Source organism: Phymastichus coffea, unplaced genomic scaffold (genome assembly GCF_024137745.1).
Source record: "Phymastichus coffea isolate CEN01 unplaced genomic scaffold, Cenicafe_Pcof_1.1 PCOF00107, whole genome shotgun sequence".
In the NCBI taxonomy this organism is placed as follows: Eukaryota; Metazoa; Arthropoda; class Insecta; order Hymenoptera; family Eulophidae; genus Phymastichus; species Phymastichus coffea.
This window is the reverse complement of record NW_026706918.1, coordinates 4,139-30,609: the sequence shown is the minus strand read 5'-3', so window position 1 is coordinate 30,609 and position 26,471 is coordinate 4,139. Positions and strand designations below refer to the sequence as shown.

Below are 26,471 nucleotides of genomic sequence, written 5' to 3'. Positions count from 1 at the left end.
CTATTTTCTTTCAAAACATAAATATCTGCTCAAAACTAAACTATTTTTTCACTACGTAAATTTATGTCAATTTTTTAATTTTTCACCTATCAAAAATAAGTGTTGCAACCCCCAAAAGTCGAACACACACGGGTTTGTTTTACTTTTTATAAGAATTAATACCCACTTTGTTTTACTAAAAAATATTGAGTAGAAGAAAGGTTATTTGAAAAAAATTTTTTAGGGGTGAACTTTGAGGATGGTTTACCCCTTAAATGTGTTTTTCCGCCGATAAAAAAAGACCAATCTCTTGCTTTTTTAATGTACTACAACATATACAAGAATTATGAAAATCGATGAATTCGGGTTGGGGTACGTTCCTTGTTAGGGTGTTAGGGTGTAGACATTTTGATAACCACCAAAACTTGTGTGATAACTATCCTGATGTTTTAATTAATGCAGCTAACTTTGAAATGTCATATGAAGAGGAAGAAGCAGAAGAAGAGAAAGGAGAAGTAGAAGAAGAGGACGGAGAAGTTAAAGGAGAGAGTGACGAATAAATAAAAACATTCAACGAACATTCCAGCGAGAGGCAAAAAGAACAACGTTGTATAATCACCCTAAAAAGAAGGAATCATCTATCACGATCACCTTGTTGTTCCTGCGTGACACAGAGTGTAGATTATCACATCTGCAGTAATTTACGTATCGTATAAATTTATTGCAGATTAACATTTAAATGACCTTGAAGCTTATATGGAGGTCAACGGATACGGATTCGAAATTAGCGACCCTAAAATCCTACAGATTTATCTTCCTGGATTTTCACCCAAAAACATAGAAGCGGTGAAGTCTGTTTTTCGAAGAGGTGTTCAGGGTGAATAAGGGGAATCCGTTTAGGGTGAAATCGACTCCTTATTGTTAGTAGATGTAAGAATTTTTTCGAATTTTTCGGGCTAAATCAAAATTAGGTCAATAACCCGTCTTAGAGACCCTCCCCCTTTACCAAAGAAATTGAAACAATTTTTTTATTAAGAAAAAAAAAATTTTTTGATTAGTTATTAAAAACAAATGTTGATAACAATTTGTTGAAATAATGTATACATTTGTCTGTATACCATCAAGCATACATATATTATATCAAGATACGCGCTATAGACTAAGTGAGCGCGCTATCGAGTACATGTGAAGGAGACGCATACATGTAAGTCTCCCCTCCCCTGTATGTACGTAATTGTCACGTGACTCGTTAGAGCTGCCGAAATTAACGAGCTCTCGAATCTCACTCTCTCTGGCACGAGCCGTCTCCGACTATACACGGTATAGTAGGAGCGTATAGTGTAACCACATACTAGTGATAATAAATATTTCTTCCTTATATAAATCCTCAATATAACCACGTTTCTTAATTTTTTTTTCAAACACAATTAATTGATCACTCCGGCAAAAACGGAACCAAAAAATTCGAATGTAGTAAGCCAAAATACGAAAAATACTTGGGTTTGTCCATTCAATTTGAAAATGCCACGAACCTCCCTGATTCCTAGACCAAGTGAAGCGGATCAAGCTTTTGACAATAATTTTAATTTAGTAGAAATTAAGAGAGCTATTCATATGAGAAATGATGACGTCATATTTTTTATCAGTATTAATGGGCAACCTTGCGATGAAGGCGAACGGAAGCTTTTAGAAAATAATAAAATTAACGTTAACGATATACTAAATATACGAGGTGTGTTCAAAAAATAACGAGAATTTTCGTTTTATGAAAAAAATATTTATTTATTCATCTACATTAATGTTGTCGCCTTCAAAGTAGTCCCCTTCGGACACAATACACTTATGCCAACGCTTTTTCCAATCCTCGAAACACTTTTGAAACTCGATCTTTGTAATAGCTTTTAGCTCTTTCAGCGATTCGCTTTTAATGTCATCTATGCTTGTAAAACGACGGCCTTTTAATGTTCTCTTTAATTTTGGAAATAGAAAAAAGTCACATGGAGCCATATCTGGCGAATATGGAGGCTGAGGCATCGTTACAGTTTCGTTTTTGGCCAAAAATTCACGAACAAGCAATGAAGTGTGAGCAGGCGCATTATCGTGGTGCAAAAGCCATGAATTGTTTTGCCACAAATCCGGGCGTTTTTTTCGGATTGCTTCACGCAAACGACGTTGAACTTGTAGGTAGTACTGCTTATTGATTGTTTGACCTTGTGGCAAGAATTCATAATGCACTATGCCATTAAAATCGAAGAACACAGTGAGCATAACCTTCACATTCGACCGCACTTGTAGAGCCTTTTTCGGTCTTGGCGATCCAGAATGCCTCCACTGGGACGATTGAGCCTTAGTTTCGACATCATATCCGTAAACCCATGTTTCGTCACCTGTTATAACACGTTTTAGTAGTTCTGCATCGTTATTGACTTCATTTAGCGACTCCTAAGCAACTTCCATTCGCCGCTGTTTTTGTTCGAAATTCAACAATTTTGGAACGAATTTTGCTGCCACACGTTTCATACCCAAAACATTCGAAAAAATTTGATGGCATGAGCCAACTGATATGCCAACATCATCAGCGACTTCTCTGATTGTGATTCGGCGATCCTTCATAACCATTTCTTTCACTTTTTTCACGTTTTCATCGGTTGTTGATGTGCTTGGGCGTCCGGGTCGTTCGTCATCTTCAACGTTTTCGTGGCCATCTTGGAAACGCTTATACCACTCATAAATCCTTGCTTTACTCATAGCAGACTCACTATATGCCTTTGTTAACATTTGACAAACTTTACTACACTTTATTTCATTTTTTACGCAAAATTTAATACAAATTCTTTGATCCATTTTTTTTCACAAACGAAAATCGCCGAGCTCGAAAAACACGTCTAACGTTAGCGGCTGCCACTTAAAAAGTAAGCAATGAATATTGCTGAAAATTTTATCGTACTTCAGGGGCATGTGTACCAACATAATAAAAAAAAATTTTATACAAGCGGACTTTCCAAACCCATGAAATTTAAAAATTCTCGTTACTTTTTGAACACACCTCGTATACACTTTTTCTACTCCGATGAAGGTATCTCCAAAACATGATTTTTGAATGTATCAACGGCTTGTCCAGGCACCGAAAAACGTTGACCAGGCAATTTAATTTTAATGTGCGGGAACAAAAAGAAGTCATTAGGTACCCAATCAGGGCTGTACGGCGGATGATTCATTAATTCGACGTTTTGGTCAGTCAAATAGATGATTGTTTCAGCCGATGTATGAGAGCTTGCATTGTCATGATGAAGAATGATCCTTCGTTGCCGGTTGTTCTTTCGTATTTCACCAAGCACTTCTGGCAAATAAATGGTTGTGTACCATTCAGAATTCACCATTCTACGTTGCTCTAACGACAAGACTGCCACATGTCCAATTATTCCGAAGAAACAGGCGATCATTTGCTTCGAGGTGCTTCGCACACGAACCACTTTTGTCGAATTGGGCTCGTCTTGGAAGACCCATACAGTGGATTGCTGTTTATTTCGGGCTCATATTCGTATTATGCTCTATTTCACAATATTTCATGCTCTTGAATCACCAACGTAAAAAATAGTTATAATTCATAATATATTTCTTTTGAATACTTCATAATATTTTTATTATGAATGATAACTATTTTTTGCGTTAGTATTTCGAGAGCATAATATATTATTAAATAGAGCATAATATATTGTCGGACGGTTATTCATATCTTATACCGGTAGTGGGGTAGCAGACAAATCGGAATGTAATTTTGTTGTAGAAGTTAACTTCATCGTTACTTACAACGATTTATAAGAGAGTATGAAAAATTTGTTGGAAACTAATGATTCGCTATATTTTCGAACGACTTATTTAGCGAGCGAAGAGGAGCACTGCAAGGTTAAATCGAAGCTTCAGTGAGAAAAATTTCTGATACAGCACAGAGTTCTCCTATACAGCAACCCACTCCGAAAACGAAGACGAAAATGGTTAATTTCCAAGACACATATGATATAATTAGCAATACTTCACATAATTTTAGTGATTCATTAGCTATATATAATGGCTCAAAAGCAAATGCGATGCAAGACATTTTCAGCTCAACAGCGAGAGATATATGATAGTTGACGGGACGTGTGGTCAAAATTTGAGACATGTACTCGGTAATTTGAAAAAAAAATTATGCATGAGCAGATGTAAGGTTTCTGAGAAATGCTTATATTGGATTGTCTGAAATCTGTGGTTACTGATCGAGGAAAAATTTTTTTGAATTCGTTAATGAATCGTACAGCGAAGCGATTCTAAATAGAAAAATTAAAAACCACAGCTTTTAGACCAAAATCAAATGGTTCTTTGGAAAGATTACATCATGTATTGGCTAAATTCCTAAAGCAATACACTGATGCTATACTGTCCATAATTTGAATGAATAACTTGACTTAGTTATGCTACATTTGACTTAGACTACCGTCAAGTAATCCTCTGCGTGGAAGAAATATGCTCCTCATATTTAAAGGTAATATCACTGACTTGATTATCCGTTTATTTGTAATCTAAAAAATTGCATATGACAATTTAATCGCTTCAAAAGAGAAATTAAAGAAGTATTATGATCGACGAATTAACCCTAAAAATGTTTAATTGGATAATTGCGCGTTCCTTAATTCGGCCCGAAACCTGAAAACTTCGGAGACAATTATTCCGATCCATATAAAATGATTGCCATACTTCAAAAATATAACACAAAAAAAGAAACTAATAAGGGTACCAAGGTAGTTCATGCTAATCGTTTATAATTATCGTATATCAATAGTTTAGAAAATAATTCCAAAAAGAAAAAAAAACCGTATAACTAAAAACTATATAAATGGACTGTACAGTTTATTTTTCTTTATGCTGAGATAGATAATAGAAGAACATCCAATTATTTCAATGGCTCAGCGTTTTTACAATTGATTCAAAAATTACAAGCATTCAGATAAGTAATACACAGACCAATAACTTCACATGGCACCGAGAATCACTTAGAGCGGACAATACATCTTTCATAATCGCAATCGTTCAGTAATATCGCGATGCACCTAATAGCCGAGGCACATTTATCATCAAGAGACTCAGAACAAATCCAGAAAAACACATTCGGTGGTCCGCCGTGCTACTTAGCTTCCCTGTCGGACGACAGAATGCGACTCTTCCAGGGTATCTTTCATGATGCTTCCTTTGATGCTAAGCCAATCTCATGAAATGCAGGATCGATCCAAGGATATTCATACATATGGATCGGCAATCGCAAGTGCTCCACCAGCAGGCAGCGACTTCCGCTGAGTGTACTGAGACTCCAATCGAAAGCAGTGTTAAATAGGAGATGTTGATAGTTCGACGAACGCCAGAAGAGTATCGCACAGACTCGATTTCGCGAGCACCTCGCAATTCTCGTACGATCAGACTTTTACTAATCCATTGTTGATAAGCCGAAAGAGGAACCCACAAACAGAATCAGATTTGGAAGCGAAAACCTTAGCATTGTAATATTTATCTCGTTACACGATAGAATATGAATTAAAACTTCTTCTTAATTCAGACACTTCAAAATGTTTATCATTCGATGACGGGGCCCTGGTTAGAATAGCCAGCCCTGTCTGGCTCGCTCTCTCTCTCTCTCTCTCTCCCGCAGCCTCGCTCCTTCGTTGTTGCCCTGGCGAGCGTTTGAAAATTACGAACCGATATCAATGCTCGCACCGCTTTATTTCAGGACCAATACCTGAGCCGGGCATCGTCATTACGAGCCAATTGGAAGCGGCTGCGGCAAGAAGAAGAGAGAAAGAATGACGCGTCGCGAGTAAAGATAAAGCGAGCGCGAGTGACTCGCGGCGATCCGCTCGTGAGAGTGAAGCCGCCGGCGTTGCTCGAGCAGACGCGCGAACGATTAGGGGAGAGAGTTCGAGTCGAGATTCTGAGTTAGATGGATCGTTTGACGGCCGAGCGTGCGCACGTGAGAGAACGCAAATCAGACAAAGAAAGCAGAGGACAACGAGCAGGTCAAAGCACGGAGAGGACTTCCAACGATTCTAGTATCGTAGAATCCACATCCGAGCCTGCCACGAGCCTGCCTGCAGTTCCTGAAGCATTTCCTGCCCAGCAATTTCGGTAACAGTTCCTGCCAGCAGCATCAGCAGCGATTCCTGCCAGCAGCCTTCACCAGGTCAGATCGTCTCTCTCTCTCTCTCTCTCTTTCTCTCTCTATTCGAGAGTGCGCGACGCGTCGGCGAAGTGCTCGCGATCTACCGCGAGCACGGTGAATTCCACGATTAGAACGAGCCCCTCCTTTGTACCCTCTTAAATCATTGGACCGTGCCCCCGTGCGATTGTCCGCATGAGCGCAGGCACGCGGCATTGAGGACGACGCATGAACACGCGTCGTCGCTCTTTATTGTTAAACGTCGAGAATAAATATTGTTAACGGTTATCATGAGTGATTATTGTGTGTGCCTGTCATTCCTTTCCTCTCAAACCGAAGCCCAAAATGCCAAGTTAGTGACGAGGCTCATCGTCACCGTTCAGAGGAGCGAAAGAGCCTCCCTTACCTTCCCCTTTAAAAATAATTTGTGATACGGTGCTTGGGCATGGGCCCTTGCATGGCTCGTGGGAATTACCATTCCCCAAAATTGTTAGATTTTAATCATCAGTGTCACAATTCCGTTTCTTTTCTTAATTTCGATAATAACGATATTATTTCCAGCTGAGACCCAAACCCTTGTCGGGTATGATTAAAGATCAAGATCCTTTACTATTACTACCATTTCTTTATTAGACGTAGAAAACTATGAAATGTTTACCGATAAAATAAGCAGCTCAACGGTCAAAATTCATTTAATGCATTTAAGCTATTAGAAAAAACTGCATGTTGTACAATGTAAGATCCAATTACAGCGTACCTTACATTACTACGGTATGCATTCGCACAATCTTATCGCAGAAAAGGAACTCCATGAATATATGTTACATGTTACACCACAGTACATATTTCTTCGACGAAAATCATATTTTCTGAGACATTTACACAAATCAAACAATAACCCATCTAGTTACGATCGTTAGTCTAGATTTTGAAGACACATGAAGTATGGTAGTATAGTCTGATGCTGACGGAAGTTGATCTATTGTCTTTGAACAAAATTTATTAAAAATATCATTCAACAATACATTACCTCAGCTGATATTAATAATAATCAAGTCAGGTTGCGTTCAGAAGTAAAATATGTACGGAAGAAAGTCCCTTGAAAATATGTACAAAAAAATTTATACAAATGAAAAAAACAAAAAAACTAATACTTAAATAATAAAAATATAAAATATAATGAAGGAAATAAAGAACAGCTGCCAATAAACAGGGAAAAGGAGATGTAAGGTAAAAAAGAAAAATAACGATAGGTAGAAGCGTTCAAGTGAAAGTCTAAGATTTTCGACTTAACGATTGCTTTAAATGAGCTAATGTTAATGAAGTGAATGTCCATGGGAGATAGAAGATTATTGATGATATTACAGAAAAATCGATGACAGAATATGGTTCAGATTGAATTTGCGAGGGTGGATAGGGAAAATATGTTGGTGAACGCGAAGTATACGGGATGGAACAGCATAGAAGATATAATTGAAGAGATAACATAAATTAATGAAATTGTGAGAGATTTTAGACAATCAAAGCTGACTGATATTTGATGAATGATGAAATAGAACAAATATTAAATAATTATGCTGCTCTAGAATAATCGCGGGATGCGATTATTCTAGAGCAAAAATGCATCCATAGGATAAACTAATTTGTTGGAAAGAAAGTGCAAAAAACGAGGTTGAACAATCTCGAGTGAGTTGGAGTGAAAATCATACCGAGCAGCTTATAATATTGATTGAAAATATTATAAAAAGTAGTGAACCTAGGTGAGAGCCTTAAAGTACATCAGATAGATCCATGTATGTATATGAGATAAGCTGCTTGAATATAAAGTTTATGTGATTGGATAAATATAAGGAACACCATGAGAGAAGAAGACCAGGAAAACTATAGAAGAAAAATCTGATGATAATAGAGCATGATTAACGCAGTCGAATGTATTGTTAAGATTAATGTAAACCGTATTTACCTGTACATCAACATAAAATGCATCTGTCAAAAACTCGATGAACTTAGCTAGGTTAGTGATAGTAGAAGGATATGGAACGAAATCATGTTCAGAATCATTAATATAACAAATGAGAAAAGATAATAATTTGATGGATACAAAACGAACATAATTTTAAAACTCTATTCAGTTTGACTACAGGGTGATTGTTGGAAATATTCTTTTTGTTATCGCGTTTCTTATAGATAGGGGTAAAGTATGCTTGCTTCCAGGATGAAGGAGAGGTGCGGGTCGGTAGAGATAGATTCAAAATATTAAGTACAAGTTGAGCTAGATTTTTAAAACAATTAACAATAATTGTTTACGGGATGCTATCAAGACTAGGTCCGTGTGATGTTTTGATATGAGAGGAGACCATGTTTTACCTCTTTAATGGTAAAGGTCATATGAGAGAGTTAATGACAATTAAATACACGTCCAGGAAATGCTAGAAATAATAGAGGCAATAAAAAGGGAAGAAAAGCGCTTCACAAATATGTTAATGACGTCCATGCCATGATTCGCTGTGAGGTCATGTAGGAACATGCTATCAGGATAACTATTGCAACTACTCTTATGATTGGCGAATTTCCGGAATTAGAATTCACCAGGGTCTAACAGCAATGATTTTTCGGTATTCTTGATGAATAACTAGAAATCACATTAAACGAGACGTTTATAAGACGATCTCAATAGTCTGATATGCAATAATGCCCATCCACATCCTGTTGATTTTAATAACTGACGCATTTTCTTCCTCTGGAAAAGAGCAGTTCTCAGTTCCGTTTCACATCTATTTGGCAAATGTTAGGGTAAACGAACTGACCGACAATGTATTGCAGCTGATGATTTCAAATAGCTTTCCATTAAAGTAACCAATAATTATATTTACATGTTGATGGTAATTACTGAAAAAATTATTCTATTTCGTGGTTACTAGCGAAGAGTTTATGACATTATAGTTGGCTTTATTAAAGTTAAAAGAGGTTGGAGAGCTGCATGATAGAGGTGATGGCGTTGTAGTGTAAGAGTGCTGAATATCCACTGTAATTGGTTTATGAAATCTGTCCGATAGTGCTAAAGGATTCAATGAAAAGCTTTTAGGTACAAGGGTAAGACAATAAGTTTTTAATAAGAAAATAGGAAAAAAATTTTTTGAGTAGATTCTAAATTTTTTACATAATCTTTTTTTAACTCGATGAACTTTTCAGGACATCCTTCGAGTTTGTTTAAGCTATCAGAAAAAAAAGATTTTGGAAGTTCCTCAAAGTAGACATTTGTTTTTATGATCATTTTCTCGTTCAAGAGGAATTGTTGTCCGGCAAGTCACTTTTTTAGATTTAGGAATAAAAATATCACTACAGGCTAAATCTGGTAAATACAGCGGTCGTCTATGAATTCGAAGTTCCTCAATTTTAACCGTTGAAACTACGCAAGAACAAAAAAAATTCTATTTCATCAAGGCAATAGATGAGTGTATTGCCTTGATGAAACAGAATTTTTTTGTTCAAATTAAGACGATTTTCCTTTTATTTTATTGCTCTTTTTCTCAATAATCCATGAAGATTCTTCCACGAGCATCCCAAAAAACAGTGGCCATAACCTTGCTGGCTGATTTCATAGTCTTCGCCTTCTTTGGAGCTGGTTGATCTTTCAAATCCACTGTATTAACTGGCCCTTTGATTCGAAAGTGAAGCGGTATATCCATATTTTATTTATAGTTATGAATCGACGCAAAAAGTCGCTCGGATAAACCCGATTGTTGAATCTAGCTAAAACTTTGGCAGCACTATATTTAGAAGTGATACTTACTGTTGCAACATAAGTTGTTGTGGGAAGTTTTAATGGTTATAAGCCATAGAGCTAGATAGAACCATAGAGCCCTTCTTCTACTCACTCCTCTTAAATCGAAGACCACTCCAGATATGACCAGTAGCACTCTGCCTGTCACACAATGTGGGAGTTTGGACGAAATTCTATAAAAGAAATTCTATAACATTCTTCTCTAACAGAGACAAACTGCAACAATATCTGTGAAATTTTTTTTGGATACTTATCAGATATTAAACAATACGAGTAGTATACGTGCACAACATGGTTGATTTGAGACCTTTGACCCTCAGTACTCGAAACTCAATGACTTGAATAAGCTAATATCTCAATAACCCTAAACTCTTAAACTGTAAACTTTCATTAATCAGATAATTTGACTAGACCCTCAAAACCGAAACCCTCGAACCCTAAACTTTGAATAATCAGATACTTCGAACCCTAGATTCCCGAACCCTAGAATTACATTTTTTTCAGCAAGTTTAGTTTTTTGGTTGATAATGACTTCATCTCTATTTTTCAGTGAGCCTTAGTGATTTTATTAATGGATCGGAATTTATTAGCATATACTGAAGTATATCTTTATTCGTCAATTTTCTTGACACTAATTTGCTGTACGAGTCTTACGGAAAACTTTGTTGTTCGTTTCTTGCGGTTCTTTCGAAAGCCAACCGAACGATAAATCAAAAGAACTTTTTATGTCACTTCATGCATAAGTACCTTATGTACATTTGATGGCATTCTGTACCAGCCATACTGGCTAATACAAAGTTTTGCCATTTCAATACAATATTCTTTGAATTTTTGACTGTCAATCCTTCTATTACAAGTTAATACTTGTAGAATGTTATGAAATCTTACAATAATGGTTTTATCCTAACCTATGCGTTCGACAACTTTTTTAGCATAAGCGAAAAATGAATGCAAAACATTGCCAGTATTTGTATTGCCATCTCCTTATTTAACAATGTCTACTCGTAATGTTAAATTTATTTTTAACGGTTGTTGACCTTATATTTTCTCTTTTTTTTAAGGCTTTTTACTCGAGTATTCTTACACATGCATTTTTAAAATCATTATTGTAAGCAATATGAAACAAATATTCCGTAAACTTTATCCAACAATTGAATTTGAGATACTCTTTTTAACAATAAATTGAATTTGAAATACTCTTTTTAACAAGACAAAGTTTTTAACTTTTCTAAACATTCATTAATTTTGGTCCAATTTTGCATATGTTGCAGCTGGGAGAAAATTTTTTGCTAGGTTAATGTATTGCACGTTTGACCATCAATAATGGTGCACTCTAAATTAAATGTAACTTTAAACGAAAAACCTTCACAACCAAAACAGAAGGTTTTTACTTGTTCCAAAAGCTTAGTGTATTTTTTATATATTTTTCTCACAATTGAGACATTTTCTTTAATAAATTCGAAGCTGACAACACGCTAAGAAAACTCGGAATTTGGAGTGACATTAGTCCAAATGGCCTTCTTATTACTCTTTAACCAAAGTGGGCAAAGTAACACAATAAAAACAGAGCTATCTGATGGTACTATATTTAAATGATTTATATCTTTATCATTATCTTCGTCATAATCGATCTCAAAATTTAAATCAAAATATTCTGCATCTTTATGAGATGATTCTTTTTGAATTTTTTTTGTGAAGTTGTCTGTTCATTACCTAAACCATCCATCCCCCATTTACCAATAAGTGTTAGTATTTCTTTAGATAGTTTGGATAACGTTTTTTCATCAAATTATTTGAGAATTCTTTTGATAGTGTGCTCAATCAACGAGATAAGATTCGTGGTGGCACCGGTTTCAGACCATTCTATATTTTCAGGAAAACATCTGCATTTTGTCTTCACTATTTCATCGTAAGAAGGGTATGAATACAAATCGTTAATTTTCTTAGTACGTTCACGTAATTTATTATATTTTTTAGTGGTTATATCAGTATCCACAAACATAGCCAAAGACTTGTCGCTATTACTCTTTTTATTCAGAATCAAATTTTGTTTCTCGAGTAGTTTCAATAATATTTCTCTGAAGCAACTATTAGCTCAATCTTCTTCACGTTGCTTTGTTTTCTTTAATTCTTCATCATAGGACAATCGATCTTTTTGTTTGGTGAGTAATCTTTTGTTTAATTTTTCTAGGTCTCTGTCCAATCGATTTTTAATGTTTTAATGGGATATTTCTCTTGAAAAGCAAAAGAACTACTTATTTTTGGATGGAGTCATTCTTATTAACTACAGATTTTCTTTTACGATATCTCGAATAAGGCGATAAATCAATTATAAAATCATATTTTCAGAATAAAGCAACATTTTTCTTAAAACGTGTTGTATATCTATATACACTTTGCCATTTTCGCTGATATACGGGGAAAAAGGATATTTTAAGTTTTGATTTTTTCTCTTCTAACTAAAATTTAGAGAGAATATGATCAACAGTGATTTTATTAGTTAAATATTCAATTTTATCTTGAAAGTCTTGCGCGTTACAGCTCCAAAACATGTCACATAATAATTTTTTATTTATTTTAAGCTGCATATTACGGATAAAAATAGGTAATCTAATGATAGTAAAGTAGATTAAATAAAGATAAAGTAGACAAATAAAAAAATAAAAATAGAGTAGACAAATAACGAAGATTGGAAAATATATATTTAAAGTATATATTTTAAAAAGCTGAGAATATTTCATTGAAATTAAGACGTAGAGAGGTTCAATCAAAAAGAGAATCAGCCACTAAAATAGGCTTTCAAATCTCCCAAAAAAAATCAGGCCAAATACAAGAAAACTTTTATATCTACAAGCTTCGTAAAAAAGTCGTTAAAACAATAAATCGCTGCGACTTATGTCAACGTACAAAATATTATACAAAAAAGATATCAATAATGCAGCCTATACTGGTTGAAAAACCAAATGATTTATTATCTATAGATTTCTATGGACCATTACCTACTTCACGAGGTGGAGTCAAATACATTTTAACAACAATAGATTGTTTTAGTAAATTTGTAGTTATGTATCCTATAAAAAGATAAACTACATACACTACTATAAAAAAGATCTTCGAACATTACATACCAAATTATGGAAAACTATTAGCAATTATATGCGATCATGGAACACAGTTCACAGCTAAAGCATGGAAAGAGAAGCTTTCATCTAACAATATAAAATTAATATTTTCTAGTATTCGTCATCCACAAAGTATTATCGTGGAGAGAATTCATAGAGAACTGGGAAGATTTTTAAGAGCATATGCCAACATTAACCATAAAGGTTGGGCTCCATTAATTCCCAAAATACAACAAATAATGAACTGTGTGTATCATGAAACGATTGAAATAACTCCTATGGAAGAACACTTCCACATAAAACCAGAGAGATTTTGGCATCGATGGATACCTGATACCAAAATGAATGTACCAACGAATCACAATCAAGTAGAAGATATAAAGGAAAAAATGCACTCAAAACCTATAAAACGTGCAAATAACATCAATAAAAATATACGTCATTATCAATATAAAGTTAATGACAATATATTATTGCGAAGTTAGAATATAAGTAATAAAGAAGAAGAAATTATTACGAAATTCTTAAACTTATATGAAGGCCCGTATATAATTTAAGCTATAATCGGCTAAGATACATACGTATTGAGATACAAGAACGGTAAGGATAGAGGCGTATTTCATACTTCTCTACTAAAGCCGTACCAAATTTAGCCACTAGGGGATACATTCTCTCTCCAAGTAAATTTGCATATTGATCTGATATATGTGAATACTGGAGAAAGTGGGCTAGCAAGCTGGAAAAATGGTGGGAAAGAGTCAAAGCACTCATACCTAACCTAGTGTCTGACTTAAGACACTACATCCCATCACCATCAGCCAAACTTTTTGTACCATCACAAAATATGGTGCCTTGGTCTTTGTGCAAAAGCACACAGACACCATCCAAGCCTTCTTGGATGGCAAAGACAGAAACGAAAAAACAAGCAACGATTACCTTTCTACCTTCAAATGTGCCACGTTCTGTTGCCCCTGCGCCAACACCCTTGCCCACTAATCTCAAGAAAGCGGAAGTGCAGGATCCAGAAGAAAATCAAGAAGCTGGCTGCAAGGATCACCAGGACGGAAGAAAAAATCGAAGAAATAAAGAAAAAAATGACTTCAAAACAACCATAGCGACCTCCAACTCCTGGAAAATTTTTATTGTAAAAAAATTACAGAGTATTTTCAGAACTATTAATAGATAAAGCAAATTGAAAATACTGAAGAAAATTCATACAATATTCCAGTCCATGGACTGAGAAGCGAATAACTCGAAAGCAAATCATTACTATCAGACCACGAATAGCGTGGAAGTTTGTTGAATATTGTTGGTAAATAAGTAACTGAAAGAAGGAAAGTAAAACCTTAGTCGAGCTTGAGGACCACATACACCAAATTACTGTTGCAAAAGTTTATATTATGATGTAAATAAGTGTCTTGAATTCAAACAAAGATCCCTCTGCCTCTATCTTACCACTCTAGGTCATGCAATGGTCCCTCCTTACGCAATAATATCCCGGAATCTAAAGACTCATATAATCGATCTAACCATACAACCAGGACTCCGTTAATATGATCGAATTGTATTTTTGAGTATTCGTGAGATTATGAATGAATAATTCTATTTTAGTTCTTGAACCAATATTCTGATAATAGATAGATAAATTAACTGGTATAGTGACCGCAGTTGTATACTTTTTGTAGAAATTATTTTCGGAATGCCTTCGTTATGAAGTCGGAGTAAGACTTTACTTGCCTGAATCCGAGAATTCAGTTCCGCAATTATATCACTTTTTAGTATGCGTATGTATGTGCGCGATATTATAAATGAAGTTGACATGAATTTAGCAATTTAATATAGCTTATAGATTTCGTGAATGACTTTATTTCAGATATTGCAGACAAATTAAAATTAAATCGAAATTACTATTGGAAGCACTTGTTGATAATAACAAAAACTATTATAGGAGGTAGAAATTAAAAATTAACATAGGCAAATATGAAACAATTATCCTTCAGCGAATTATTAACAATCTTAGTCCAAATGAAAAAACGATCTAAAAAACTTTTATTTTCAAACATACAATAAGGACAAAGGACAATAAGATTAAGTTAATTACACATAAAAGTATAGTAAAGTATCGAAAATTCCACATTTATCAATTAGTTAATCGAACCACTCATATTTGAGAAAAGCACATTAAGTTTTTCACGCGAAGGTTAGTCTCATTTATAATGTACAATCAAGTTCAGGAATCACAAATATTTTCTACTGCTTTTTAATTAATCCTATTTTGACTTATGCTTGCCCCTTGTGGTTCAATCAATCATCCAAGATGATGGAAATGCCTACCCACAGGTCTGTGTAGATACCGTTTGACAGTAACTGACTTCAAATATTTTATCAATAACAAAATGTTATACGACGAGATAAAAATAATACGAATTAATAATTCATAATAAGTTATTACGTGAATATTTTTCTACGATTACGGCAATTGAAAAAGATAATAAAAGATAAAGCTAATAAGCCTCATCATTTTCAATATATAAAAATTATATGTAAAAAATCAGGCTGGTTACAATCAAAATCATTCACTATCCTAGATGAGTAAGACTATATTCAAAGTGTGAATAATATCCTGATTATTTATTATCTACCTAAAAATTAGTAAATAAATACTTAGATCAGAACTTGTATAAGAAATTACATGAGAAAAAACATAAGAACACCTTCAAGTTCTTAGACAAGTTCTTGTGATCGGTTTTTTATTTGTACAATTACACAGCTCCACAAAAAAAATGAAAGTATTTTCCCCGATATCTGACTGTATGTTCTTTATGTTTTTGAGGTCGCTGAATCCGAATCCGGGGTCCGTTTGACTCCATCACGTCAGGGTTAAGGGCATTTGAAGGTCAAATTGCGAATCGACCCGTTAAAAAATTTAAAAAAAATTCATAATATATTTTTGGGATTCCTGATTCCAAATTCAATCTTTTTTGAACCTCAACATGTCAGAATCAAGGTCAAACGGAGGTCAAATCATTCAAATCGGATGATACAATATTTTTGACTCCAGATTCTGAAAGAGCGGAAAATTTTACGTCCGAATACGTAGTAACTTTTTTTTTAAACCGACTTCTGTAGGTCGCGTTGCGGTTATCCAAAATAAGACTTAGATATCTATTTTTGGAATCTGTTGGCAGCGGTTTTTTCCATGTGTTTGCATCCAGGACACCTCCCCGTGGTGACGGCGGGCAACGGAGTTGTCTCGCTATCCGGCAAAGTTCCTGGGTCATGATGCTCATGCCGTCATGGCAAACACACCGGAAAAACTTACGATGCAGGGGGTCGGAACCCCAGTATCGGCGGCTGGTCAGGGTGAGAAAGCGGGCCCGCAGGCGTCGTCATCATGCGACCGTAGCTTTGTTAAGGCGGCTAACTTGGCCTTACCAAAGTATAAAGCTACAAGTATAGCCAGAACCTCTAGACATGAGCATGACAACCCGAAAAAACCAAATTATTTTTGTTACGTTTGTGCTGCATACGCACCACCATATAGCCGGAAAAATATCACTCGTGCTGTGCGTACTGCATACAGTTATTGTTTTTCATCAGAAATATTGAATCAAGATGAGAATTGGGTTCCTCATGTCGTTTGTCTGCGCTGTCATAAAATGTTGCTGACATGTTATATGAAAAAGGACCTTTCAAAGTTGGAATACTCTGTATCAGTGACATGGAATATGCCACAAGCAAAACAAGACTGTTTCTTCTGCAATACCATTACTCACGGATACAATAGGAAAAATAAATCAAAAATCAAATATATTTTTACCGATATAGTAATTCCAGCTGTTTTGATTTCAAAAAATAGTGGTAATGCCAAGAATCCTGTTGTAGATGTCCTGGCCAATGAAGAAATAGATACCGAAGAAGTACAAACAGAGGAAAGTGACAGCGAGATAGAGACAGACAAAGGAAGTGAAAGTGACGAAAACCAGGATGAAAGGAATAAGGAGCCTGCAAAATTTACGGAGAATAAATTGAGTAACTTAGGAAGAGAGTTAGGACTTTCAAAGGAAGCTCATGAACTTTTGGCTTCAAGGCTGAAACAAAAGAATCTTTTGGAAGAAGGTGTAAAGATTTCAATTTATAGGAACAGAGACCAAGAGTTTCGACGTTTCTTTACTAAAGATGATACAGTGGGATTGGTGTATTGCAATGATATCAACGGACTTATAAATAGTTTCAAAGATAATGTCTACAAGCCGAATGAGTGGAGACTGTTTATAGATTCTTCTATTCGCAGTTTGAAAGTGATATTGCTCCACAATACGAATGTACTGGCTCCAATACCCATAGCTCACTCTACACTTCTCAAAGAATCTTACCAAAATATGAAAATTGTTTTAAAAAAAATCAATTACAAAGAACATCAATGGAGAATCTGTGGTGACCTCAAAATCATTGGAATTCTTCTTGGGATGCAGAGCGGGAATATTAAATACCCTTGCTTCTTGTGCCTTTTTGACAGCAGGGATCGTCAAAATCACTACATCAAAAAGGAATGGCCAACGAGAAATTCTCTGCAGCCTGGATCGTCCAACGTCATTCAGCCACCTCTTGTAGATACATTAAAAATTTTAATTCCTCCACTGCATCTCAAACTTGGTTTCATGAAGCAATTTGTCAGAGCTCTAGATAAAGATGGAGATTGCTTTAGATATATAGTGAAAAAAATGCCCAAACTCAGTGAAGCCAAGCTAAAGGCAGGCATTTTTGATGGTCCACAGATCCGAACGCTCTTCAATGATCCCAATTTTACATCTCAAATGACAAATTTAGAGAAAGCGGCATGGACTAGCTTCCATGCAGTTTCTAAGTATTTTTTAGGGAACAATAAAAGTCCGAATTATAAAAAACTAGTAGGTGTTATGATTGAAAACTATAAGAATTTAGGATGTAATATGAGCATCAAATTGCATTTTGTAGACTCTCATATCGATTTCTTTCCAGAAAAACTAGGTGATTTCAGTGAAGAGCATGGAGAGAGATGTCATCAAGACATGAAAGATATGGAAAAGCGCTATCAAGGAACATGGGGTATAAATATGATGGCAGACTACTGCTGGAATTTAAAACGAGATATAGAAACAGGTCCAGTAACACCTAAAAGAAAACCATTACGTAGATCGTTTGAACAAAAGCAAGTCCGTTATCACAAACGGACATTAAATTAAACGGACATTACGATGTAGTAAAAAGGACTAGCTTCGTGATCAGTGACTCAAAAAACATGAAGATCAACTGTCTAAAGAACCAGAATTCTAATCTGCGTTCAATGTTCCGGCCAAAACTAGATATCCAAGTCTTATTTTGGATAACCGCAACACGACCTACAGAAGTCGGTTTAAAAAAAAAGTTACTACGTATTCGGACGTAAAATTTTCCGCTCTTTCAGAATCTGGAGTCAAAAATATTGTATCATCCGATTTGAATGATTTGACCTCCGTTTGACCTTGATTCTGACATGTTGAGGTTCAAAAAAGATTGGATTTGGAATCAGGAATCCCAAAAATATATTATGAATTTTTTTTAAATTTTTTAACGGGTCGATTCGCAATTTGACCTTCAAATGCCCTTAACCCTGACGTGATGGAGTCAAACGGACCCCGGATTCGGATTCAGCGACCTCAAAAACATAAAGAACATACAGTCAGATATCGAGGAAAATACTTTCATTTTTTTTTGTGGAGCTGTGTTATCATATAGAATTAATTTTTAGGTGAGAAGTTTGGTAGAAAAATTAACTAAGAATATTTTGATAAATTAAATTTGTTTTTGATTATTTAGTGCTTTTGAAAAGATGATATTTGTTAAGGTATCTCCAATATTCTCATGCTATATATTTTATGTTAGAAACAACATTATTCACATGTAAATTTCATAGGAAAAAAAAATTAGGTTAACCTTTTGATCTAGAAACCAGAGTATATATTTACGCAGAGTTTTGGTGCGCTGAATCCAAATCCGAGGTTCAAATCTCTCAATAGGCTCTGGTTTTTGAGATATCGTAACCTAAAAGTACAAAAGCGGCATTTTTTCCTATATTTGAGGTTATGTAGCACGAAATTTTATTTCATGCTTCAAAACTATAAATGTTATCTTAACGTAGGAGTCATGTCCTTTTAAATACCATTGATATTGTTCAAAAAATCTTCTTTTTTTGCTGATATATCGCATTTTCAAATTATTTCAAAACATCTTCGAAGTACACAGCGTAGTTTTTTTACAAAGTCTGTTTGTCGATCATTGCATTTGTTTTGGCTGCATACAACTCAGTAGCCACCATCTTCACTACCTCCCGACCGTATGTCTTTCAATACAGCCTAGGAGCTTCTTGCATGTATATGACCTATTTACATTTTAAGCGCCCTCTGCAGGTATTAACTCAAAAATTATAAATATACATTAATAACGGATTAATAAACGAATTTTACAAAAATAAAAATAGAACACAAAACTTCTAAACGAAAGACTTAAGTTTGATTTCCGGAGTGATTGTTTTTTCTTGGGGTAACTTAGGGATGGGGGGGGATCCTTTAATTATCTATAGGAGAATTGCCGCCAAGAACTGAAGAACTGAGTATATGTGAATAATGACTGATTTAGAATTAGGCAGTCCGATACATTTTGATATTTCAAGAGATGGTTTACAGAGTATATAATGAAATATTAGAAAAGGGGAGGTGAAAATGCCTTCCGAACTATTATGGTGATTGAATATAAAATGATGAAATATACATCTGTTTTAATGATTCTATTCCAATAGAACTAACTAAAAATTAATTTAATTATTTTCTGATAAAAGTTATTAAATATTTTTTTAGTAGTCAAGTTTTTTCTTACATTTTTGATTGGTTCCAAATGAAATTTAGAAAGGCTAGATTCATGATTAAAAATACTAAAGTCCTCTTCAAATTGATCACTTTTCATAATAATAATGATATACTTTGATCTTCGTATGCGTGCACAGGTTATTGTAAGTCCATCGTAAATAAAATTATTCGACATATCACTTGCTATTTTTTCTACATAGTAATTCAAGAGACTATTTTTGTCAGATAGAGTTATTTTTTGTTATATATTCTTATTTACTACTACGCTACTATTATTATTATTTAAAATTAAATACGTTCATAGACCTACCTAAGGTTTCTACTGTAGGTAACTTTTTCACAATTGCTTTTCTTTTAGCCATTCTCATTACACCTAAGGCAAGTGTAACTGTAACAACTATTGGTAAACCTTCTGGTATGGCTGCTACTGCAAGGCTCACACCAATGGTTAACATTTCAAGGATAGGTTTACCCTGAAGCCAGCCGAGCAACATAATTACACCGATAATACAAAAAGAATAGAAAGAAAGTTCAGTACCAAGAATATCCATGCTTCTTTGCAATGGTGTTTTGGGTGCTTCTTCAGCTTGCATCATAGCAAAAACTTGACCAAACTCACTTTTTGCACCAGTATTAATAACTATTCCCTAGAAATGTTCAAATGTTGCAAATACAATATATATTAATTTTAATTTAGGTTTTAATTCAATTTAAACGAACAATATGGTTTAGTGTGCAAATTAGTATATGAGAAGGTCAATAAACAAGTAAATTTACATCTTAAGAAAACTCGTGATAATTCAATAGTTTGTAAATTTAATTAAATACTGTTATCTTTTTCATACTGTCTAAAATAATAGCTCAGGATAGATAACCCTCATTATTGTCAAAAACTAACTATTGAACAAGATTAACAAAATCTATAACAAGTAAAATCTCTATTGCTTATAGGAAACCTCCATAATTTTGTGATCATTGACGCCTATTAATATTATATCATTCATTAATTCATTTACCCCAAAAAAACAACCTAAAGAATAATGAAAAATTATAGAGTTTGTCTAGAGAGCGATCATTTTTGCGCGTAAAATCAATTTCGCACACGGAAGTGTAACTAGCTTTAGTTATTTTCTCGCCTACTTATCGTACATGAATGTGTCGGAAAATTTTTTTTGCACGAGAAACAAATTTTCGGATTGGTTTCGCGTACGAATACCATCCACAACTCGACACTTTTTCACTACTAATTTCGACGAGTTATACTATTTTTGGTTTCGCATGCGAAAATAAAGGAGAACCGACAATAATTAGGGCGTGATTGAACTTCAAGTTTCCACATACAAAAAATGTATTTTTTCCCTCAAACAATAAATATCAATATATTTTAACTGTTAAGGTTAATTTATAAGCCATATACTGTATTGAGCGCTGTATTTAGTTCATTATGTCATTACTATTTATGCTGTTCAGTTCTGACTTTTTTATATATACATTGTGACGGTAAACGTCAAATTAGCGCTGATAACCTAACTTAATTGCTGTCTGGGAGGGCAGCACCTACCGGGGGGACGAAATACGTAACGAAGGAATTCGGCACGCGAGCAGACGGAACGCGCGCGATTGAAACCGAACTAGTGAAGCACTGGCCATCATTACGTTCGCTCGCCTTTGTTTCGCTAACGCCGATTTACGTGCCGCCGATACCGAACGTCTACAAAAGCACGTGCCAGTGGTCCAGAGAAGTGCCAGTATAGTAACTGCCGTTGACGTCGTGCCACACACCCGCAGAGAGAAGGAGTACGAGCCGCTGAAGGAGAGTGTGTAAGGTTTCGCCATCGGGGGCGAAACCGTGTGTGCGCGGATTCGCGACCTGCGATAAACGGACAAAAACAATTCCGCGCAGTGTGTGATTCTGTCGTTTTCTCCGTACGCCTGCAATAATAAGGTAAGCTGGCCAGCTTAATCTCGCAATCGCGGTTGCATGGTTAACAAATAAATTATCGTTTCCGAAGCGTGCATGTAATAGCGCTGTTAACAAAGCGCAGCGAGCGTCCCGACACTGTGCGTTGTCGATGAGCGAGCGTCGATGTAAACAAACACGCGGGCCGACCTTATGTAGTATTTGAGTGATAATAAAAGGTTCTGTTCGTGTTACTATCAAGTGTTTTTCGACTCGCTTAATTCTTATTGCTTCCACTCACTTTTTCCTAGATTAGATAACTTAATGGTAGACTGACGCCTGTCTTCACATGCTCTCCGGACTGCATTTTGAGCATAGATAATTACTTTCGCCCTTTGGTTTAATTGCGCGAATAAAATATAATTAAACGGTTTTACCCCGTTACAACATATATCAATGACAGGATCTTTATATTTAGAAGTGTTTAATGAAAAAGACTGCAACGACGGCTGTTATCTTCAATAACTTGATCAGAGGTAGGACGTAATAATTTACAAATTGAATCAAACATTTTTTTCAAGTAATTTAATTTATTTTTAAAACTATGATAATCTTCTAACTAGATATCAGCTTCTAGATAATGCTTATGTTCTCTGCTTAATTTTCTTCCTTCAGATGTAAAACTTTAAAATGATGGAAATCATAAAACTTGATAAAATTTATTGCGTTGGACAAATTGGATGAACTTGCTGACGGTGGTGGCTTAAGTAATTTGCTTTACGTATTAGTGTACTGTATAAAATCTAGTAGATCATAAACTCAAATCAATACAATTTCATCATTTTTCTTACTCATTCTATTGCTCTTTTTCTCTTCATATTAGGTACTGCCGACTTCTTCTTCAGTGTATTTTTTTCTTACATATAAGTACATGTAACTAAAAACCAAACATACAGAATAGTTCTTATGAGGTTACATCACAGTTTCTCATAGCTTGTGCTACTAATGATATAGAAGCTGTAAAAAGATTCTTAGAAAAAGATACACTAGTCAACAGTCATCTGTCAGTACGATAAACAATACTGGTTTTACTCCTAGAAGAATATAGAATTACCATTGGTTTATAATACTAAAATTGACTTTATCACAAGTGAAAAAGTAACAGCTCTGTATTTGGCACTTTACATTGACAAACCTGACAATGAGAACAAAAAGTGCATTAATGATTTATTGTATGGCGTTATTAGTAAAGACAAATGGCTGGATCACGAAGATGACAACAGACTGAGTTACTTTCATATTTCCTGCAGCTGAAATTGAATTAAAAACTATCAAGAAGTACTTGTTTTTACATTTCGTTGTTCTTTATGTGTGGACGTTGTCAAACTATGATAGAACGTGGTACAGATAATAACGTGAACAATAAAAGTCGGCACGGTACAAATCTTCACACGGGCTTCTTTTTGCCTATAAAAAAATCATCAATATCTTACTGAAGCCTAGTGATGATGCAAAGTTCTACAAAGAGATGACAGTACAATGATTTATCTGCTTATTGACAGAAATGTACGCAAGGCAGATAAAAATTAATTCTACTGTTTTTGTAGGTTGCAATGAATATAAAATAGAACTTACAATAAAATTTATTGTACTTTATTACTTTTTATATAGAAAGACGGATAAAAATGACGTGCAAACGTCATAACGTCATGTGTAATATTGCTAAAAAAAACTAAATATTTAAAGAAAAATGATAATTGTAAGTATAAAATTTCAAACTGGTTAACTCTTATTTTAAATTAATAATTTATAAAATAATTCGCGTGTTGATAATGATATCTCTATTATTCGAATTCCGGCTCTCAATATCGCGATTGTAAACTAATTAATCTAATGTTTATTATAACGGCGAATTATATGGATAAATTTAAAGACGTTAATTTAACTTAATAATTGAGAGAGAGAGTGAGAGAGCGAGAGAGAGAGAGCGAGAGAGAGAGAGAGAGATAAATATTTAGACGCGTAAGTTTGGCCTCGCGTTGTCTATTATTTTAATTACATAAAAATAAGTGGTACTCACTTTGTATTAATAATATTAGTATAATTTGGTCCTTGGTATTATTTAGTTAATTTGTGTGCGAACAAGTAATTGAAGAAACTAAACCAGAACATAACATCGTTAATGTTATAAAAATTCTAACTGGAATTACAAGAAAAATCCTACCTTAGATGTATACAGATTTCGAGTGTGAAAAAACTTTGTTCGACGTTTTTCAAATAACGTTATTTTAATAAATTACGATATGAATTTACATTCGAAAACTATATTATTAGACTTCAGCCATTGATTCATAACCAAATTTCGTTACCAAGTTATTTAAATATTTTTAAATATTCTTAATTTAAAAGTGGATATCTCAAAAAAAAAACCACAAAAATGTGATAATTCGGTTGCTTTCAGTTTTGGATGCAATTATACGTTGTGACGTATAATTGCATCCAAAACTGAATTGTATAATTGCATCAAATGCTGCAATTATACGTTGTGACTAGTGTAAAAAGTCCCTATGTTTTGAACGTTTTATTATAGTTATCATTTATATATATTACGTAAATTTAAACGTAAGCTTAGCTAACTACGATTGTTTTAATTGAGTCAAACTTAAGCTTAACAAAATACTATCAGATCAAACCCCTGGGCTCACAAGTTCATCAAGTACTTTTAACCTATGTGAACAACGAAAGCACGATAACAGAGACGGTAGCGTATCGAGCTCCTAATTTTGTTTTGCGGGTTCGAATCCCGCTCACATTTTTTTTCTTTACAAGCAGCGTTTTTTTATCGCTAACTACGATTGTAACAATTTTTTTATCAGTAACTACGATCGGGTCAAGCAAGCATAGCTAATTACTATCGGGTCAAGCCCCTGGGTCTATAAGTTTATTAGATACTTCCAACATTACCTGATCATGAAAGCACCGTGGCTAAGATGGTAGTGTGACAGGCTACTAATTTTGCTTTGCAGGTTGGAATCTCGCTTATGGCAATTTTTTTTTTAATAATAAAGATTTATCAATCTTCTTTGCATGATTGTAGCGTATGCTGCTCCACGTCATTTCTACGATCTTGAGTACATGTACCGACTCATGTAGAATTTTTTTTATTTTTTTTTTCAAATTGAAATTTTTATTAATTTATCTACCTTACTACACTGATAATTATTTTCCTTTGATAATTTTTTAAAACAGTAAGAAAAAATAAATTGCCTAAAAAAAAAATTTCGATTCGTAGAAATGACGTGGATCGGCATACCAAACAATTAGCACAACAACGTCAATCCCTTTAAAAATAAAGATTTTTCAAAAAAATTTTATTATATCCGTTTTTTAGTATTAAAAAAAATAAAGACACGTAATTTTTTCTTTTTTCGATTAAAGAATAATTGATCGAGATATAGCTTCAAATAATTACCTATGACGTCACGATTTACATATTATCATGTAATCCGTATAATCGCAGGAATCTTTTCCATGCTATATCTCCGTCATTTTTTCTGTAATAGAACATAGAAAAAATACGTGTCTTTTACTTTTTTTAACGCTACGAAATGGGTATAATATAATTTATTACTTGTTTTGGTTTTTTTGGCGCCTATTCGGTTGTAATGCGGTACATTACAAGGCTTAGCCTGAGAGTGTTGCATTATTTGCAACACCTCAGGAAAGCCATCGCCGTCCCTTGCCGCCCCGTAATCAGTCGTATAACGCGAACCCAGACGTGCCCTAAAACAAACACTCACTTTTTTTATGTCCGAACAACAACACCGGAGAGAAATTGGCGAAGCAAGCCAGATGAACGCGATCCGATGGACACTCAAAAATGGAGCGCACTACAAAATAAGAGAGCGCACGCACACACTTACTCACGACCACGTGTTGCCGACTGGAGAAAAAGCACGGGGAACTTAACTGGGAAATGCAACAGAAATGCATGTAGATGACACATGCAGATCTGTTACACTCCCAGACACTAACACTGACACACGTGGAACGCTGGCACACCTGAGGCGAGCAGAAAATCGCCGATGAAGTGGCAGCCGGCAACCAGCTGTTTCGAGCTGCTGCACACCATCGGTGACATCCTGAGAGCCATACATTCACAATGATGACTACTAATGACACCCGGAAAAACAAATACTCGGAAACACATCACCTGACTGAAACAGAAGCGCTCCAGGAGGCGCTCTAAAAACCGGTATGGGAACACGAGGTGCACGCGCGAGAGAGCAAGCGGCCATTTTGAAGCGCCGAGACAAACTGAATATAAGCGAGCGAAACAGACTGAGAGCGAGCGAGTGAGACAGACTGAATGTGCGCGAGCGAGACAGACTAAACAAGAGCGAGCGAGATAGACTACATAAGAGCGAGCGAGATAGACTATATGAAACGAGCGAAATGATAAATAGAATTAAATGTAAATGCGAAGATGAGGGCGCTACGAATGAAATGACTTAAATTATTTTATTACTCGCAATTAATTAAAGTTGAAATTAAAAACGAAAATGGAAAAAGTACCGAATTATGAAAATTCGTATGCGACCGACACACCCTTTATTGT

General features: G+C 34.9%; 1 protein-coding gene across 1 annotated transcript in view; it reads right to left on the bottom strand.

Moving 5' to 3' along the window:
• Positions 1–25,994, bottom strand: part of LOC131670284 (calcium-transporting ATPase type 2C member 1) — a 272,889-nt gene extending 246,895 nt beyond the window's left edge. Inside the window, exons 1-2 of the mRNA XM_058945760.1 lie at positions 25,899–25,994; positions 20,264–20,600 (exon numbers count right to left, since the gene is read on the bottom strand). Coding sequence (XP_058801743.1) covers positions 20,264–20,600; positions 25,899–25,994 — 433 coding nt within the window. The remainder of the gene's footprint in view (positions 1–20,263; positions 20,601–25,898) is intronic.
• Between the last annotated feature and the right edge of the window lie 477 nt (positions 25,995–26,471).